At 30.8% G+C, this 18,747-nt stretch overlaps 1 protein-coding gene across 2 annotated transcripts in view; it reads right to left on the reverse strand.

The window, feature by feature from the left end:
* Nucleotides 1–18,747, reverse strand: part of LOC130892226 (anoctamin-8) — a 30,289-nt gene that overhangs the window by 8,477 nt on the left and 3,065 nt on the right. Inside the window, exons 7-19 of one of the 2 annotated variants that reach the window (XR_009059012.1) lie at nt 17,320–17,502; nt 17,012–17,147; nt 15,397–15,452; nt 11,428–11,502; nt 9,390–9,650; nt 9,138–9,335; nt 7,485–7,616; nt 5,937–6,100; nt 3,728–3,974; nt 3,562–3,666; nt 3,317–3,494; nt 3,033–3,241; nt 1,611–2,203 (exon numbers count right to left, since the gene is read on the reverse strand). Coding sequence is in view for 1 of the 2 variants with exons in the window: in XM_057797474.1 (XP_057653457.1) it covers nt 2,138–2,203; nt 3,033–3,241; nt 3,317–3,494; nt 3,562–3,666; nt 3,728–3,974; nt 5,937–6,100; nt 7,485–7,616; nt 9,138–9,335; nt 9,390–9,650; nt 11,428–11,502; nt 15,397–15,452; nt 17,012–17,147; nt 17,320–17,472 (1,980 nt within the window). In the remaining variant the exon portion in view is untranslated. Of the gene's footprint in view, nt 1–755; nt 2,204–3,032; nt 3,242–3,316; nt 3,495–3,561; nt 3,667–3,727; nt 3,975–5,936; nt 6,101–7,484; nt 7,617–9,137; nt 9,336–9,389; nt 9,651–11,427; nt 11,503–15,396; nt 15,453–17,011; nt 17,148–17,319; nt 17,503–18,747 lie in introns of those variants that run through there. The other variant, XM_057797474.1, reaches the window with a different exon arrangement.

Below are 18,747 nucleotides of genomic sequence, written 5' to 3' on the forward strand. Positions count from 1 at the left end.
AGGATTGATAATTAATAATTGTATAAGTGTAGTAATAAGAAATTAGTGAAAACAATTAAATAAAGTGAAATGAGTGAGAATACTCACAAAGGGACAATTTCCAAGATAAAGAAGTTGTGAAAAGGAAAAGAACAGGAGTGGAACTACAGCGGAGTATCTGTTTATTCTGCAAGGGCCGTAACAATTTCCAATTTAAAAAAAAAAAAAATAAAAATACAACATAACAAACACTTAAGGTACTGTTCTATTAAGTTTAAGTATTTCTTTTAGTATATAATATTTGAGTTCACATTTCCATATAATTTAGTTTTATGAGTGTAATTATGAGTATGAATGAATGAATGAATGTTTGTAAAATAAAATAATTGTAATAGCTAATTAAGAAATTGTATATTTTGAATATTTTATTCATTATAAAGAACAGACTCGGTCTTAAAACTATTATAATCGGACCTTATAACCATAACAATTTATCGCAATAAATTTTTTTTAATTTGACCTCACAATATAATACCCTGAGAATAAAAAAAATAATAACATAATAAAATAAAGAAATTCAAATAATTATTAATGGCGCCCAAATTAAAATCTGATTTTATTCAAAATAAAATTTATAAAAATAAACATTACACTATTAATACCATAACAATATATATTTAAATAATTTTTTAAAAGAATCTTCAGCATCATTAAATATGCCTCTATTAATTTCTGCATCACTTGCACGATAGCAGAATGAAAAAATTCTTGGGAACAATATCAAAGAGAATGGCGGAAGAAGCAATTGATGCCAAGACACCTTGGCGAAGTTGGGTATTATCTTACAGAATGTCTGTTAGGAGATGGATATTTTGCACGCTACTTGCACATGATGAACAAAAGGGATTAGGCCTAGTGCCTCTCTGCACGCGATTTTTTACTTTGAACGTTGGACAGTGAACAGAGAAGAATTGGCGTCGCACATCGGCGAATATTATCGTATTAAGAAAAGAGAACTACTGGAATCTGGTTTCTCAATACATTCAAGGAGTTTTGCGCACCAAAAATACATAGTAAGTAAGAAAAAGAAAGGAGCGAGCCCGAAGAGTGAATTAGGGAACCCAACCCGAAGTAATGTGTTAAATAGATCTAGGTAAGTGTTTCCTAGTCCAACACGCCGCTGGCTGGGAAAAAATTCAATATCATATTTTTATTACTGATTGCTAGTTCCCCAGCCTTTACAAAAATGGATTTTTTGTATGGAGCTTATGATAGTGATAAAAAACAGAATAACTCGCATAGGTCGATTGAGAACAAGTAAAGGCAACTTTAAACGTTTTTAAAAATGTGTAGATATAGAAGGATTAGTGAACCTCACATTTTAATATCACTAATTAGTGATAAGCAAACGGTGAATTTTTTATTTTTAATAAAAAATTGATAATTATAATTGACAACTGATTTCGAAATGTGGTATATGAGCTTACATATTGATTCTAAACAAATTTTTCTCATCACTTTTTAAGTTTTTTTAATATATATTTACTCTCAATTTTTTTTCCAATTCAAAACTCAAATTATGTGAGAAATTAGTCTTTTGTTAAGCAGGGTTAAACCTCACCTCACCTCACCTGTCTAGGTACATATTGTAAAATAACTTGTGACATAGAAGAGCTTTTGGAAGTAAAAGATACGGGATTGAACAAATATTTATAATGATTGATGAAAACAAGCGCAACTCTCTTAATCAGCTTGTGCTTATGAAGTTTCTTTCATTTTTTTTATTAAATATGTTGAAAAGGGAGAAGACTCAATCTTCTTTGAATAAATATATAAAAAGTTAAAAAATCCTAGTTAATAAAATATTTGCTTTTTTTTGTTGGAAGTATTTTCGGCAATGTCATATCAGTCCTAATGATATGGGAATTTACGAGAGCTAAATTATAAGTTTTAGTTTGAACAATTTACGAAATGCCGATATTTATAGTTATAAAAAACAATAATTTGTTTTTAATTATACAATAGCCGGAATTAAAATAGAACAAAAACACAGTTTTTGAACATATCTCAGACTCATGTTTTCACCTATACAAAATATGAAGACATCAGACAATGAGACCTTATTTCACATTTATCGATGTTAGTTAAATGAATTTTGCTACAAACTTCCAGGTTGATTACTACTAGGTCTCTGAATACGTTTCAGGTCCTCAAGTTGGATAAGCTGCGAATAAAGAAAATAAATTAATAAATAGAAAAAGGATTGTTTAACTTATGAAAGCTCTTGGAACATATTTTTTAAAAATATTTAATATTTTTTTTTTTATAAAATACTGTTAACCAACCTTAAAATCTGGTCAAAATTGACCAATTGGCAATTTTATTCTAACCTAAATGAATGTTTTATGTCTGAGATACACTCAGCACTATTCTGGATGACGGGATTACACTAAACTTCTGACTGAAACGGTTTGGTAGATTTGTCATTTTATTCCTGTCTGGTACAGCAGATGACTTACGTGGACGTTCACATGTTGATGCAGTCTTTTTGGTATTTTTTTATTTAGCACATATTGATATTGATTTCAATTTCTGTAGGTTGTAGTGTTCGGGAGAGACGTGCCTTGGTAGCTGATTCCAAAGGCTTGCACTTCTCCAAAGAAAGGAGTCCCGATAAATAGACGTTCTAGGCGTGTGCAGGCGAACTCGGTGTTCATAAGCCACTTTTGCCTAGCGAGTAGATTTTGAAAATACTCCTCTAGCTGGGATTATGTTGGACAGCAACACTAACAATGTTGTAGCAATAAATAATTCTTGCTTTGATAATAGTAAAAAGGAAAATCAATATTCAGAGTATGAGATTAAATAAAAAGGTATATACAGTGATTCAGCAGAAGCGGATGTGGTTACTGAACATTCATTGAAAATTGTATTTTGTAATTTTAGTAGAAATTTTTAAAAAATAAAATTAATTAATAGAATTTCGTACAACAGAACACAAGATGCATTTCTAATTTAGATGTTATACCCTTTTTTAGCAACAAGTATAATACCTTTTCAATAGGTATACAAGCCAGTTCACCTCCCTGTTGCGGTGGTGGAAGTGGGGCAGTAGGAGTTACAGGAGGTTTCAAGCCTTTTTCCTGAGCTTCCCTAGCACGACGTTCTTTCAATTTCAAAGAAAATATAGCGACAGATCTTGCCCTCTTCATTAGACTCTGTTTTACTCGTGTTTTCTTTGCCGCCAGCTCTTCTGCAGCGGCTGAAATGAATACAAGAGAATATCATTAGTATTGATTGTTTATTCGTAGAATCACTTTTTTATGATAAAACTTACCTTTGGCTGCTGCTTCATCTGCAGTTTCTTGGCTGGAAACACTTTTTACACTATCACTGAGTGAGGGATCTTGAGGGACCAAAGGTCTTGCTCTTGCTGGTATTTGGGGAGGGGTTCTAGGTCTTGGAGGCCACAATGGACTGGTTTTCAGTAAATCAGAGTCTGAACTTGATGCGTCCTATATATGAAAATGAATTAATAGCAATAAAATCATTCGTATATGTGAAATATAGTTATATACTCACTTTTGGAGCAATACAATCAGTGCTACGATGAACTTCGGAGTCTTCCTTAAGTCTTCGAACCCACTCTACTCCACCAGGACCAATAGTTAGATGATGCAGATCAGTCTGAAACATTTTGATTATATTTAATAATAATAAATACATATTAATATTCTTTTTTGCTTACTTCCATTGGTGTTTGTATCCATTCTTTTGACTTTCTGGGCCTGAACGGGGGTATTTCAGCTATACTATCTATCGTGATACCTCCGGTGCTCTTATGACTAGAAGTGTTGGAAGTACCTGGTGTCGTCGGTGTAGGTACAGGGCTTGTTTCCTTTGAATGTTCCAAATCGTGTTGCTTTAATTTCTCCATTGATTTCTTTACATTATCTGGAGTTTGTGTTACTGTGTGACTAGGAGATACTGAAAACCTTAAACATAAATACAGATTTTTCTGATGTAACGTGGTACCTTTATTATAATAAACAGTGCTAGAAATGAACTTGACGGTTACTATCAAACTTGAATATTGAATTAATCTCATTGTATAAAATTCTATATTTCCTCGAAGAGAGATGATTTATTCTGTTTAAAGCACATTACTATGCTCATAGTATTCCATTAATAAAAAGATTGGTTATTTTTAATCAAACAATGTATGTGGTTACATGGACATTGTGTTGCTTAATGTAGGCTTCTCAATTTCTCACAATCTAGTGATATGTGTTGGTTATAATTCATAACATTCTTACCTTCTCATATTCTCATGGATATTTATTTTTAATAAATTGTTACGATAATACATTTTCTTTCATCTTCTATTAGAAATTTTGTGAAAACAAGTAGACAGTTTTTTAATATTAAAAAAGACAAAATATTTAAAAACACTCGCAAAAAAGAATTGCGAATCAGGTTGACTGAAACGGTTTAATCCAAACGATACGACCTTGTGAATAGATTTATACAATAATTAATCGGATCGTTTTAATTTTTATTTATGCTATCATCAAAAAGGTTCAAATGAACGGTTAGATATACATTCAAAGAAATTAGAAGTAATGGAATTGTAACCAAATAAACCGAACCTCTTTAAAGGAATCTAATTTCGGAATAATTAGCATATTTACTATAACTGTATACAGGGACAAACAAGAACGATTTCTTATTTTTAATCTTTATTCAGTGTTCCTCATGTGTGCTGACTTCATTCCACAATTTCTTCTTTATCCCAACTATTATTTTGACCCTTACTCCTTCTAGCAGTAATGGATGATCTGTTCTTGCTTATGAGTTTGTCATAACAAATAAACGCAGTCTTTTATATATTCTTGAAGTCTATTCAATTAATTTTCTTCAATATTTGTTTTTGTTAGAGAATTTATAGTGAATACATTGTTCGATACATCTACATCTAACCAACACTCACAATTAGTCTGACTGTTTACTTTTGGTGTTTATAGACAATGACTTGGTTAGCGAAATGAGCCTCAAAAAGTGTACTGAACACTCTGTTTACATCACCGCTACACCAACACTCACAACTACACTGTTTGACGCCCGTTTCGACAACCAAGTTATTGTCTTCAGAGACTAGGTAAACTAAACAGTGTAATTGTGGTGTAGTGGTAGTGTCAACAGTGTGTTCAGTATGAATATCACCAACGGTTCCACAAATTCCAACTTACGCAAATGTAGATGTTGGTGTAGTGGAAGTAAACAGTATTTTCAGTATAAATATCACCAACGGTTCCAGAAAATCGAACTAAGTTTCAAAATGTGTCTGATCGTTGCTTAAATGAAACAGTTGTGAGCTAATCAAACTTCGGGACATCTCCAATTGAATTCACTTTAAGTAGTTGATATAATTATTTGAGACCCAGTAGAAGTCTACTGTTCTAAAATGACAAAATATACAAGGGTTGTTCACAAAGTTTTTGTCTTAATATGTAAACAAGCCATTTGTTTTGAATGTAACAATTTAGTTTTATTTTTCAACGGAATGTTTCAGTTTTTTCCAGAGATTTCCTAACTTTCCTCACCCTTTCAAATAATAGTATTCTTTATCATTCTTTACTTGGTTAGAAAATATTACTTGAAGGACAGACCAGGAGGATGCGTTACACGGTATCCAATACAAAGTATAATATGTGCCGAAGTATGAGCAAGCGTGTTGTCTTGATAAAACAAATTTTTTCTCTAGTTTCAGTATTATCTTCCCTATCGACGATACTATCTTCGTATTTTTTGAGAGCAGATTCAATACCCTTCGAAAGGGAATAATTAATAACGGCTTGGTACTCATTTTTTTTAAACGACCACTTAAATGATTATCAAAATAACAACTGTCTAAAATTCCTGTAAGTAAACACATAAACATTTATCTACGATCTTACCTTCCTATAAGTTTAGATGTTAATTCTTCAGGTGAAGGGGTACTATTTGAAATTCTACTGGCTTCTCTTCTGGCCCATTCTATTTTAGCCATTTCCGTTGCTAACCAGCCTGGGATATCTGGTATGGCACAGGTTATTATGAATCTTATAACTAACATAATATGCTAGAAATTAAAAAAACATATGCGAATATCAACAAGGAATAATTTTAATTTTTGTTAAAATTATTTTTATATTGTAGAATTTATTCTAAATAATTATCCAAGTGAATGTATGGAAGGAAGAATCGCATTGAAATTGCGAAAACATGAATTTTCACTAGAAGTTACAGTGTTTAAATCTTGAAAACCTAGAAGAAGACTTATGGAAGCAACTGAGAAGCTTAATCACTATCCTGAGCATTACCTGTCTCATTTAGCCCAAAACCTTTAAGGAGTACCATAATGTACCGACATGATTCTAATAGGGACTTGAAGCTCAAAAATAAATAAACAATTTTAATATTGGCCTGTATAATGATAATAAAAATATATTTCGATGAACATATTCTGACAATATAATTGAAGAGAATTCGAAGATATAAAATGAAATAAGAAGATAACAACAAAAGGCGTGGTTGTAAAAATAATATTAAAATGGATTTTGTTGAAGAATCCACGGTTATTTTTTAGCGGCTGTCTGCGGGAACCCTTTTAACCCTTAAACGGGCATGGTATCACATATCTGTTCAATAATTTTTTTAAAAATCGGCGGTAAACTTTCGGACCTGGTTCTTTCTCTCAGGGCAAAGGGAATTTCATTTTCAATGTGTTGGTCACACTGTTTTACGTCCAACGAAAGTTATAACAACATTTATTCACAAATTCAATCACACCTTCAATAGCTCATATCTCATCAATGAAATGGTGACTCATCTTAAAAATGTAAGTTGTTTTTTGTTATTGTACAAACAATATAGTGTTTTTTGGAATGAAGTAAATTGTCTTAGCTTCATAATACTGTATTGAATGCAATTATGGAAAGGAAAAATCGTGATAAGTGATTTTCTGTTTTAGAAAATGCATTTTGTGAACGTATTATATTTGATACTTTGCCCATTTACGGTAAAAGTTAAAATGACTTTTTTTCAAACAAAATTAATATTTATATTTATTGATATTTTTTATATTATTTTGTGTATTATTATATATATATATATATATATATATATATATATATATATATATATATATATATATAAATTGTTATTTTTAATAAAAATATTTTGAACTAAGATGCGGTGTTCTTATCTAACTGATATGATTGAATGGCCATGAGCCTTTGTTTACCATTATTTAAACAAAAATATATACCAAAAGCAATCAAAACTAATTACTATCTAAATTTAATGGTATCATATATGATACCTTATTGGATCATATGGTTCAAAAAAACAAGAAAAAAAATCATTGTTTAATATCTTGCCAGTTTAAGGGTTAAGTCCAGTCAACTTGACATTTTAATTTTCAAATTTATTTATTTCTTATTAGTCACAATAAAATATCTCACCTCTAAGGCAACTATTAAAAGTATAGTTTGCGTGGCTGTCATATCTGAAAACATTCGATGTACTTGACCAGAAAGGCCAATGAGAGCACAGTTCACCAATACAGCCATGATGCTCATATGTTCCATACAGTTCTAAAATTGATAAATATAATTTGAAAATTCAATTTTTTTTTAATATTAAAGGTTTGTTCCAGCAGACTGTAATTACTTGTGCTATATTAAAATTGCCTTCCAAAAATATCAAGTTCGAGTAATGAACAAAAAGTTTTACGTTCCAGCAACAAATTGAAAGTACTAGTTCGAGACGAGTAAAATTTTTTTTGTCCGCCAGCAATATCTCCTCACAGGAAGCATGTAGCTAGCTCTGTTTTTTTGCATTTAATTTCTCTATGGCTGTAGATGTAACGAATCGAAAAAATTATTAAAAAATCATCGTTCTTATTTACATAAATTTTTTTCTTGATAACAAAAATAGCACTAGTTTATAATATATTTCGAACTTCACAAAAGTATCAACGAATTTTTCTCCTGGTGATGAAACAATAGAAAAATTACAATTGAAAGTTTTGTATACTTTCAATATTACCATAAAAACATTGTGATTATTTACGTCCCATATTAAAAATCATTTGGAGTTATTTAAGTTCTGTTATAATCTTCTAAACACCAAATTTACTCCAACGTAAAAATTATATCAATCGGATTGAGTTCAGGACAGTTAGCTGGTCATACAATTGCTTGTATGCTTTTGTATACTGGGACATGTTGATTATTGCCAAATAGGTTAAATCGAACATTTTATCATATTATGAATGATGAATCAACAGAACAGCAATATCTGTGTCCTCAGATACAACTACGATTGGTCTACCAGAACTTAAAGTTCTATTGCCGTTCTAACGATTAATTAATCTGCGTCACTTTCAACCAGAATTACTGTTTTTTCAAATCTAAACTTAAGAAGGTCTTATCAATTTCTGTTTATAATTATTATTTCATAAAAATTCTTCTTGTGTAACGATTGTATTCTCTAACTTTACCCATATTTCTAAAACATTTTGTGATCTGATTGCAAAGCATCGTTTGTTGAAAAATGATCTGAATTTTATCTATCAAAAACAATTACATAGTCCTAACTATAAACACATTAAATGTAATTAACATATTGGTCGCAAATTTGGTTAAACGTGGTAGGCTTCTGCCATTAAACTTTATTTTCCCATTTTAAATGATATCTAGCAAACTATAGTCTTGCTTTTTGATATACTGGGTTAGCTATATCATACTAGGTATTAAAAAGAATTTTCCTTATTATATAATTGTTATTACTTGTTCATAGTCCCACATAAAAACTTGGCGAAGCGAAGTAGATGTAACTAACTTTTGACTTAGTGCTTCAGTTTACAAACATCTGTCCTGGTTTGTATCAGTTACATGCTCCAGGTACTAGCCTAGATAACTGATTTCTTACCGTCTCTTGGATCCTCCTTACTGGTCTAGACATAGTCGATTATGTTGCGTGGAATTTTTATGCCACTTGTTACAGAACTAGGTGGAGTACTTAGATAGAATGATTTTAAAATTTCTTACATTTTAGCAAGTTTTGCTAGCAGCAAAAAATATTAATTCCTATTGATCTTTATTTCAGATTACCTGCCAAGTTCCGATATTAGGAACTCTTTGCCCGAACGGTCTCTGGCATACATAAGCCAATTTAAAGGCATCACTTCTTATTTCTATGAGATTATTGAGCATTGCACATAAAGCAGCTGGAGGAAATGCCGAAGAAAATAGAATGACGTATCCTAATTGTATAGTCATCTCTAAATGATCAGCAAATGTTCCATCATACTGGAAAAAAAATCGAATAAGATTTTGAATGTGTATGATTGAAATTTAACTCACTTTATACAATGTACTTTCTAACTCGGCTTGACTCATAGTTCTTTTAGTATTCGTATCGGAATTATCATCTTTTGTTTCGTTGTTCTGAGTTTCAGGAGTTTCTGTATTACTACCGGGTGGAGATTTACTACTTAGAGGACTTAGAGCACCCCACATGTCAAAACTTAATTTTGCCAACCTCATGTGTTCTAATAAATAAGGTAAAGCCGACTCTTTTATATTGCCTATCACCTGGCGAGCTATTAATAAGGCAGCTAATTGCTAAAATTAAACAATGTATATTAATTGAAAAATATTCGTTACATAAAATTATCTTAGTTTCATGATTTGATTAAAAATGGAAACATGCAGATGTCAATTTTTTTTTAACGATATTGAAGGGACCTGTCGATTTCATCTTTATAAAGAGAGAGTTTAAACAAAAACGATTATGAAAATGCTGTACAACTCAGTAGTTTGCCTTATTTTATCTTGCAACCGGAAAACATTCTCTATACCCACTGGATAATCTTCGCGGTAGGTGAAGAGTATTTGGAGGATTTTAGCTTCTTCCAAGGGCTGTTGAGGAATTGGAACTGATTTTGGATCAAAATTCTCTTAGTTGCTATCATCATCTTCATTTACACGGCAGCATTAAGGATTTCTTCATATGAAACTTCAACTGGAGTAACAACTGCTTTATTATAATAAGCATAACCCTTGAGCTTTTCAGGTTCATGAACACTGGAAAGCTCCAACTGCCTGGCCTAAACTGCTAAAGACATTATCGTCATCCTCTTTTATCGCTTGGTCCTACATCCATCCTACATGCTTAAATGTATGGCTTATCGTGTTCTCTTCGCATGATCTCCTGAAACACTTTGGTCAATTGGTTTAAAATGTTGGCTAGTGAGAAAGCGGAATCAACATTTTTTCTCTTGAGCTCAGAATCTTATTTTCGACAATTTGAGAAGCCATCCACACGCTCTTTGTTAGATTATTCACAGGCAGATGTTCAATGCTTTTGAAGAAACGTAGATTCTTAGATTTGCCTATTATTAAAAATTTTCTTTTTACTGTATCAGTCAATTAGCAGTCACTAAGACAGTGATGATAATTTCCCTCCAACTTGAATTTGAAAGTTTCGTTTGGTGTCAGTTTGTATCTAGCTTTCATATCAGATCACATTCTTCCAACCAGCCATCTGTAACGTTTCTAGCAACATCACAAGCTTCTCCACTGATCTGCCCATAGTTTATGTTTCTTTCATTTGCTTAACCAACCATCAGAAGCTTTGAAGTCACTTATGCTCAGTTCTCCAGATATTGAGAAGAAGTTTATTTATAAGCTGCTAATGAAACAGCCGAACTACATCATCGTACTTTGTTACGCATTTGTTTTTTATTCCCTACTTGAATCTCCGCGTCAAGCCACTTTTTCCTATCTTTCCAAATCGTATCCACAGTGCATTGAGAAAGTCCTATACGTCCAGCAGCATCAATCTGCTTCTCACCTTTTTCTATTGCTCCAATCAAAGACAATTTTTCTTCAACAGAAAGCACTTTACGTTTTGTTGGAAGCATGTTGTTTTAACTCACACGAAAAAACAAATGTAACCACTAAATGCACAAAGAACGATTGGCAGTCGAGAACTTATGTGAACTTTTACTAATCCATCGTTATAAAGAGAGTACTGTTTAGTTGCTTCACTAAAAAACCAAAGAAACTTTACTTCGGGTTTACTTTAAAAAATGGAGTGTGAGTTTAGGACATCAGAAATTAAAAGAAAAACTATTTGATGCTAATGACAAGTTGGTTGAGTTGATTTGATTAGTGGACTGTATTTATATGTTTGATGCCTTGATTGATGTTCTGATTAATTAAACTCCATAGCGACTATACAGCGGGTGTTGCTTAAAGTTATATATTATACATAATGAAATTTAAAATTATATAAAATAAACTTAACAAAAGTAGTAATTTGATTTCAACTACACTTGGATTGACAAACATTTTTTAATAAAAAATATATTGAAGTGATTAAAATAATATTATTTACCTCTTTAAGCCTTGCTTGATCTTGCAAATAAAAAGCAATATAAAACAGCGATAAAAATGAATTGACAAACTGGAACTGAAAAAAATATATATATTTAATGCTCTGATTTTTTTTTAAATGAAGGACAGACGACACTGTATCCCATTTTGGTTGAGACTGCACTGTGTCTCAGCTATTATTAAAGATATAGTCATGCCGATTTCGAGACCCTCTATCACTTTTAAAGCCACAAACAGAATTATTCCAACTACTTTTATTCTTGAAATATAAGGCGAAAACAAAAATGTTCACTTTTGGAGATATTATTATTTCTCAGATCCTGTATAAGATAGAAAACCATTTTTCAACCAAGAACTTTTCAACGCACCTATTATTAAATAATCTTAAATCCCCCATAAAATTATTACATCAGACAATAGGGTTTTGCAGGGATCTGATACAATAAAATTTCATGTTATTTTATACTATAGCATATAGAAACGTTTTATTATGTTTTCTATAGACAATATAATTAGCAATTAACATAATTAGGGTTCAATACAACCCTGTTTGGTGTAACAATCCTTAATAATTGAACAAGCATTAGAAGAGCAAGCGAAAACAAAAATAAAACTCTAAAAAAAGTTACACCGTTAGTGCACCTTGCAGTTCTCATTTTCACTTATTTCCATTAGACATTTTTAACCGAAGTAAAATTTGGAATAACTTTCTTTAAATCGACTTTTAAATACTTTCAACAGCTTTTTCTTCCAAATTTATACGAGTGAGTTTGTCTTTAAAATAAATTATAGTTTATTCATATTTATTTCATTATTTTGACTGCCAATAATCGATTTTTCGGTTCATTCATAATTTGAGTGAGCTATGTGCTCTTTAAACCGGACATTAACGGACCTGCACTAATATCGAAGTATACCAATTTGTAGAGTAAGGTTCAAAGAAGAAGTAGAATTTTTCAATTTTAAAAAATGTTCTGTTGGTTATTAACATCAATTTTTCGACTACGGAAAAATGACGGGAGACTTTATCTTCCAAAAATGGGCCATACTTGCATAAAAAAAATTGCCCGGACCGAAATAACCATTTGTTCATAATTTGTTTAAATTATTGTGATTTAGACAAAACAGTTTTTGGCAAAAACGTTGGGCATATTTGGATTCAACTCAAAATACATAAGAATACCACTGCTTTATCATTAGCCCTATGATTGCACACGGCAGCATTGACTGCCCCCGGACTACCTCAACCAAAATGGGACACAGTGTACAGTACGAGTATGTAACTTCGGCACTATATAAGACATATCAACGACAATATGCAAAAGAATAATAGAATTCTGTGAAATATTTGAATTTATATTTACAGTAGAGGTAGAAAATGGATACAAATAAGTCGTTCCAAATAGCATATTGGTTGATCAAAATTAAAACATGTCCAAAGTTTCGCCATCGCACTGATATATCTAAACATATCATAAAATAACAAATTCTATAAATAACAATACTTTCGGGATAACTAATCAAGTTAATTTTATCTATAGAATTAATTTATGCGTAAAGCTTCTAAAAACAATATCTTTATTGATATTGTAACTAAAAATCTATTACTACAAATATTTTCATCGATCATTTTCTATATACAATTAATAATTACAACATTATTATCCTTAAATGATTATTTAATTTGTGCAATGTGGAAATTTAATACAAATTAATTCAGCTCGATTTCATGCATAACACTATAAGCTTTCATTTACCATTTTTTTCATACCATAGTTTATTTTGAACAAAACTCATTCAACATTAAAATTTTTTATTTAAAATTATAAAAAAATTCAAAATGACTACGAGAACCATAAGATATACCATGTGATGAAAAAATACAGTGATTTAATTTTTGTAGTAATGTTGTAGTTGATTTCAAAAGAGCTTATGATAGTGTTAACAGAAAAAAGTTAATCCAAATATAACGAGAATTAGAAATTAAAAAATAAACTAATTCAACTTCTTAAGATGACATTAGAGAACTCAACCAATAAAGTAAAAATTAATAACAAGAAAAGTGAACCATTCAAAACACAACAAGGATCAAGACAAGGCAACCCCCCATCAACGTTACTATTTAATCTAGCTTTGGAAGGCATAGTAAGAAGAACCAGTATCCACAGAAAGGGCTTGATATTTAACAAAAGTCATCAATGCTCAGCTTATGCTGATGATATGTCGTAATTAGCAAGAAACAGAAGAAAGCTTGAAGAAACCACAAAACAACTAATAACAGCAGCAGAAGAGACAGGCCTTCACTTCAATATTGACAAAACAAAGTTTGTGGAAATGAAGAAGAAATGTGGAAGCAAGAGAAAAAACAATTTAAAATTACATAAACATGATGGGGCGTTAATAGAATTGAAGAAAGTTCGAAGTTATAAAACAATTAAGAGACAAACAAACAAACAAAAGAAGACCTTAGAGAGAAAAACATCCAGAGCTGGAGAGAAATGGTCTGCTTAGAAGGCTATTTATAATGTATTACGACAAGCAGAAGCAAGATTGAACCCATTCCAGTTTGAAGGTATGTTTCTATAGCCGTTTCAGTGAGATCATGTTTGCAGTGTCTCTCCTAAAATATAGATATTGATCAACTTTATGATATTTCATCATGAGGAGTACAAAGTACTATGCCACAAGTAGTTTCTGATTCTTCTGACTTTTCATACTACCTATCTTTTTATTCAAATAATTTACTGTATTTTTTACCACACCTTGTAGTAAGTTAGTTTAGTTGTTAGTGTTTAGAGATATCCTCCATTATAAACATTAATCTGAAGAAACATTAGAAAGCAGCAATCTAAAATCAAATAGAGCAAAACAAATTTATTTATATCGATATAAAATGAAAAATTAACCGAAAAAAAAATTTAACTACAATGTGAACAGTGATAAATTAATTTTTGTGAAGAATTCTCAATATAATATTCAATGGTCCAGTTTTTTAAGTAATTTTCAGTCTATTTTATATAAATTACTAAATTAATAATTTTTTTTGGTGTTAAATAAGAATACTGTAGATTGCATGTGTCAAATATCATTTTGGTATTTATTCAAATGTCAAAAAAATCTATTATTAAAATAAATAATTTTTCATTTTCACATTGTGGAGTATACCACGAGCATCAAACAGACAGTTCGCCATCATTTTAATGCCTAAAAAATCTATTTTGGCGCTGATTCATCCCAAGTAACTCAAATATTCCTACTGCTATTTGTTTTGGTGGATCCACGTTTCGTCAACGGTACAAAAATTGTCTATATTGAATTTGAGAATGTCAAACACTCCTGGAAACTTATCACACCATTGAGTTTGAGATTATAAAGGTCTGGATTGGTTTGTTCAGTCCTACGAACGTTTGCTCACTGTTTAATACAGAAAATTGTTAAAAGTGTTTTCAGACTGCATTTTGTTAAGCCCAGAACCAAGTGAATTCCAAAAATTTTGATAAAATTGCATCTTGGAGTAGTGTGAAGCTATTAACATATAAGCCTATTACAATTTTTTCATAGAGGTTTTTAGCAAACGACTTAAGGGGCCTAGGGCCATCAGGTTACTAAATCCTGCACAATTTTAAATTTTAACTTCTTCTCTTAATATTGTTTCCTTCAATTCAATTCCTCCCAAACCAGTTCAATAGAAGAACATTCAGTTAATTAAGATGACCATTGCATTATTTTTAAATGTTTCCAGACTTTTGGATGGTAATGTAGAAACCCAGAAAAATTAATTAACAAAATAGATTATAAAGAAAAAAATTCATTATTAAAGTTACTATTTTCATTGAACATTAACATAGATTTCTACTTAGCTATCATGTGCAGTAAGACGTGAAGGAACAAATAAAGTAAATTATTGGTAAGTTTGATTTACAGACCGATGAAAATATGATTAAATCTATCAAACGCTATTAATACGAACCAGAGCAACTTTTCCAATCAGATGGTTTTCATACTTTGTCTCAAGACGGTAATTTTCTAAATAGCAGCATGTTAAAAACAAAAAAAAATGTGAAATGCTCACAAAAAATTTGGAAAATATGTATGTACTAAGAATATTTACTTATGTACATCGAACTAACTATTCTAAAGTATTTGTACAATAAGATAATATAAAGTATGTTCATACATATAGTGAAGTGGATAATCGAAATATGGTAAAAGAAAATTTATGTCTAATCACATATTTATAGAAATGGTGAATAAACATAAACGAATTAAAATTGGCCCGAGTGACCTACGCCTTAAGAAAACACAACTGTTCACCAGTTTTCCTAAACATGCAAACACCGCAACCCGAAAGTACAAAATACTTAGGAATGTATATGGACTCCAAGCTCACTTTAGTTAAATTTCAAAAGTAGAAATATACTTTTTTAAAAAAGAGTTCATTTGAAAATTGATGAGTATAATAGTTTGTCATAGAACTAAGTTTTTCTTGAATTGTGAAACAAATAAAAAAAACAAGAGTTACAGACCTGGAAATTATTAATCTTTTATAAAATAATCATTTGTAAATTCAGCATTCATTTTATTATATTTACTTGTATTTTAGATTTAGTTTCGATTTGGAGTCAAGTTTTGGGTGCAGATTTTGAGAAAAGCTTAGATTCTATAACTTTTGTTGAGTTAATATTTTATTGTTTTTTTGGATTAATAAATTTGTTATTTGTTTTTAAAAAGTGTTTTAACTCGAATACACGTAATTCAAGAGTTATGTCTACGCTGTTATCAAGAGACACCTAAAAATCTGTAATATAATCAAAATATATTTATTAACTTTGTATATATATATATATATATATATATATATATATATATATATATATATATATATAAAGAATTGGAATAGGATATAATATTATACAAGATAATTTATGTGTTAAAAGAATGTCTACACACGCCTGCTGATAATATAAAAAATGTGCCTCACTGCAAACTTTTCCTGCCACAATATTATGACGAACTCGAAAAAGTTGTACCCAAGAAGAATCTTTGCTTGTCTCAGGCCCTGTAGGTTGTCCCCGTAATTGATTTTATCCCTATCTATCTTCTTTTCTGATGTTTTTTCGATTATTCTGTAGCTGATACCAGATAAGGGTTCAGGTCGGATGGACCACACATGAATAGAGAATAGGCATAAATATGCTGACTCAATCACGAAGAGTGATATAAATACTTGATGATTTTGTGAATTATACTGATTTATATTTATGATGAATGAAAAGTTGTGCAAGTGATTGTAAGACTGTAATAAAAAGAATTTTTGTTTCTCTTTTTCTTAGAAAAATTTTAATCGCATTTACCTTAAGCATCACATCAGATACATAGAATTCCAAAATTTTCACAATAGTCCTAAACAAAATTATAAAGTTTTCTTTGATTGTCTCTTGATAATAGTCACTTCACTATAAGTATGGGTGGGTTTTACTGTTAATATTTTTTTAATGTATAATTCACTATAATAACTGAGAAAATGTTGGGAAAATACAAGATCATATCTTGGAACATGCAAGGTATAAATGTTTGTTATTCACCTTTGTCGTTTAACCAAATAGCTATTTTAAAATAAGCTTCGTCCATCAGTGAAATAATAACTGCAAGCATTATTTTTGGTAAGTAACACAAACAATGTGGCAAGCCATGGTTCTTTAAGAAACTATCCCAATAATCCTAGAAAATAACAGAATTTAAAATACAAATAAACTATTAAAGATGAAGATGAAATTATTACTTAAAAAATATAATCTCAGCTTTTCAATTATTTGATTTCTTTCTGTTATAATAAATAAGAATTATGTATACAGGGTTTTTTATTTATATCTACAGTTTATATGTTACTAACCTGTATTTGTAAGGAAACAATCATGATACAAAATACAGCAATCAAGCATACAGTTATAATCGGTACTGATACAAAATAGCGAAACACATGTCTCTTCCAAGGCGGATGATAAGGTTCCAGTCGTTTCGTTACTGGACTGATTTCTAATGGACCCTGTGAACAAATAATAACATGTCGAGGCAGCTGTAATACATCGACATGTTTTATCTAAATAAGCACTACTGGGGCAAAAACAACTTAACAAGCAATCTGATACATAAGTTTGTATTCTAATTTATTCTCAAAATAAAATTAAGTTTCAAATATCTGTAATAACAATTTTAACATAGGAATAATCTTATAATATCCAAATTGCCAGTTATAAATAAATAAATAAACCACAAAATATAAAGTGCAAGTTTCATAGCCTTCTAAAAAGCATAAGAATTTTCAGATCATATCAATTCATCCAATATCAAAACTATTAATGGAAAATCACTCATTTTTCCATAAAGCATGTATGGTGTATGGCAGTTTATAAATGGTATAAATGATGAAAAATGATGAATGTGATTCTAAAATGTCTGTTATGTATCGAACAGCTGTAAGACAACCTCCCTGAATCACAACCATATCCCTACTCCATCATAGTTTATTATTCTAACAATTGAACTAAATAAAATATTGCATCATTGAACTTGTATGTGTTTAGATCCCTCTTTCTTGCTGCGATACTGGAGAGCCAATGTTTACAGCTGATCTGCTAATCCCACTCCTCTTAGAATGTTCATAATGTGGGATGGCTGTATCTTCCAGAAATCTATGTCTTCTATTTCATGCGCTCCCAGATAGTCCTCTGAAGTTCCGTAGTGTATCACACTTGTGGATAGAGGTTTTGGTCTCTACGCAACAGAACCTGCTCGCTACATTATCTGCAAAGTCTAACTTCTACAGGTGTACTTATACTGATACATTTAGCAGATTTTCTTTGGTTATAGTTTCTCAGGAGAGTCTTTGCTTGTCTCAGCCCCTGTAGGTTGTCCAAGTAATTAGTCATCATTATTGACGTTGATGTTCTTTGCAGTTTTGGTGATCTTAGAACTTTCTTTGCAATCTACTTTAACTAATTTGGTAATTATATCTGTGGGATTTTTATTATTAGTTGTCACTCTATGGCGGCCTCGATCAAGTCTTTTCTGGTTATTAACAATATCCAAAAACTGTACCGATGCTATGGAAACAGTAAGCACCCAAATCGAAGTGCCACTTTAACTTGTAGCAACAGTCTTACTGTGTTTTAACGCAGCAGCCCTTTCCTCAGACCCAAAGATTTTTTATATTGGACGTTTAGGGCCATTTCAACTTAGAACTTGGGCATTACCTCAACCAACATATCAAGCAATTTGACCACTGAAATCATAAAACTTGAAGATGTTTTGAGTCAGTTTT

Source organism: Diorhabda carinulata, chromosome 4, assembly GCF_026250575.1.
Source record: "Diorhabda carinulata isolate Delta chromosome 4, icDioCari1.1, whole genome shotgun sequence".
In the NCBI taxonomy this organism is placed as follows: Eukaryota; Metazoa; Arthropoda; class Insecta; order Coleoptera; family Chrysomelidae; genus Diorhabda; species Diorhabda carinulata.